The sequence below is a fragment of the Octopus bimaculoides genome, chromosome 2, assembly GCF_001194135.2.
Source record: "Octopus bimaculoides isolate UCB-OBI-ISO-001 chromosome 2, ASM119413v2, whole genome shotgun sequence".
Taxonomy (NCBI): domain Eukaryota; kingdom Metazoa; phylum Mollusca; class Cephalopoda; order Octopoda; family Octopodidae; genus Octopus; species Octopus bimaculoides.
The window spans coordinates 73,362,113-73,363,634 of record NC_068982.1 but is presented as its reverse complement, the minus strand read 5'-3'; the positions used below and the strand labels follow the sequence as shown (position 1 = coordinate 73,363,634).

General features: G+C 37.8%; 1 protein-coding gene across 1 annotated transcript; it reads left to right on the top strand.

Moving 5' to 3' along the window:
* The first annotated feature begins 6 nt into the window (after positions 1 to 6).
* On the top strand, positions 7 to 891 carry LOC106874247 (histone H1-delta). The gene has a single exon (XM_014921903.2). The coding sequence runs from the start codon at positions 45 to 47 to the stop codon at positions 618 to 620; it is 576 nt and encodes a 191-aa protein (XP_014777389.1). The 5' UTR covers positions 7 to 44; the 3' UTR covers positions 621 to 891.
* The last annotated feature ends 631 nt before the right edge of the window (positions 892 to 1,522 follow it).

The following is a 1,522-nucleotide window of genomic DNA, read 5'->3' as shown; positions in this document are numbered from 1 at the left end:
AGGATTTTCATTTTTCTACATATATATCTATTAACTGATCAATCATGTCTGATGCTGCTGCACCAGCCGCTCCCGCTCCCGCTGCTCCCAAAGCTAAAAAAGCAAAGAAGGTAAAGAAAACTTCGAGCCATCCTCCCTACAGTGATATGATTAAGGAAGCCATTGTGAAGAGCGGAGAAAGAAAGGGTCTCTCTCGCCAGGCGATCGTCAAATACATTGGTGCCAACTACAGCGTATCTATCCAAGATAATGTCGTCCTGAAACAAATTAAAATGGCGATTAGGAGAGGTGTCGCCAACAATACTCTGAAACAGCCGAGAGGAACTGGAGCTTCTGGTTCTTTTAAAGTTGCTGGTAAAAAAGAAGAGACCAAGAAGAAGAAGCCGACAACTTCTAAACCAAAAGTGAAGAAAGTTAAGCCAGCCGCTAAGAAAGGTGGCGCCAAGAAAGCAAAGAAAAGCACACCAAAGAAGGCAGCTAAGAAAACAGCCACGAAAACTAAAAGCCCAAAGAAAGCTAAGAAGACAACTGTTAAGAAACCCGCTGTTAAGAAAACCGCCGTTAAGAAAACCGCCCCCAAGAAGAAGCCTGTCAAGAAGGGTGCAGCCAAGAAAAAGTAAATGAACTTTACAAAAAAAAAAGACTTTATTACAGACTTGTAAATATCTAATTGTATAAAATAATTGTCATCAATGCTTCAACTCATTCATCAAACACCATTTCCACAATCGCCTCATCAGCCCCATCATGAACTTTATTAACATTCATACATTTTTCATCTGTAAATATTCATTTGTCATTAATCGAGCGTGTTTTGGTTTGGTTTCTGAACTTTTCAAATCGCTCTTCAAAGATCTATATATATATATATAAAACTTCATTTAAGCTAAATTCGTTTCTGTTGTTTTTTTCGCACGCTTTTTATTGATATAGTAATCCCTCGACTATCGCGGGTGTTACGTTCCAAAATTGTTTTTCTATATTTTAAAAATTTGTATATGTTTTATAAATGCAAAAACACCAGAGGAATCGACGCATGGCGAGGGATTATTGTACTTTTCAGAATCCTGCAGCCTTTGTTTTTCAGAATTTTTGTTGCAGTGACATTTACGCTATATAAATATTGTCCTTTGAAACTTTGCTAAAACTAACCGTCTATTTCAGAAATGGAGCAATTACTTGTAATTTTACTGAATGAAGAAGTGTTTAACCTTGATGTATATTATTGGTGTTAACCTTCCACTTCTGCGTTCAACCTTTGACTGTTTAGTTCTGCATGTTAGGTTTTCAGGGACAAGAGTGAGATAAGTTACAGCTGGAATGGCTTTTCATGAAGGCTATGTTCAGTGTATAAATCGTTCTATGGACTCGACACATACAGTAGGAAAAGAAACCGCAATTGCATTTTTCTAGTTTAACCCATGAGACCATCACCCATAGGCTGATCATCTCTTGCAGGCACCTAAGAAATGCTCGGGTGTCGATTTGGCTGGTCAGTTTACTCAATACTTGCTTATAATAA

Excerpts from the sequence above, each read along its gene's own strand:
- LOC106874247 (XM_014921903.2), top strand. The coding sequence starts at position 45 with ATGTCTGATGCTGCTGCACCAGCCGCTCCCGCTCCCGCTGCTCCCAAA.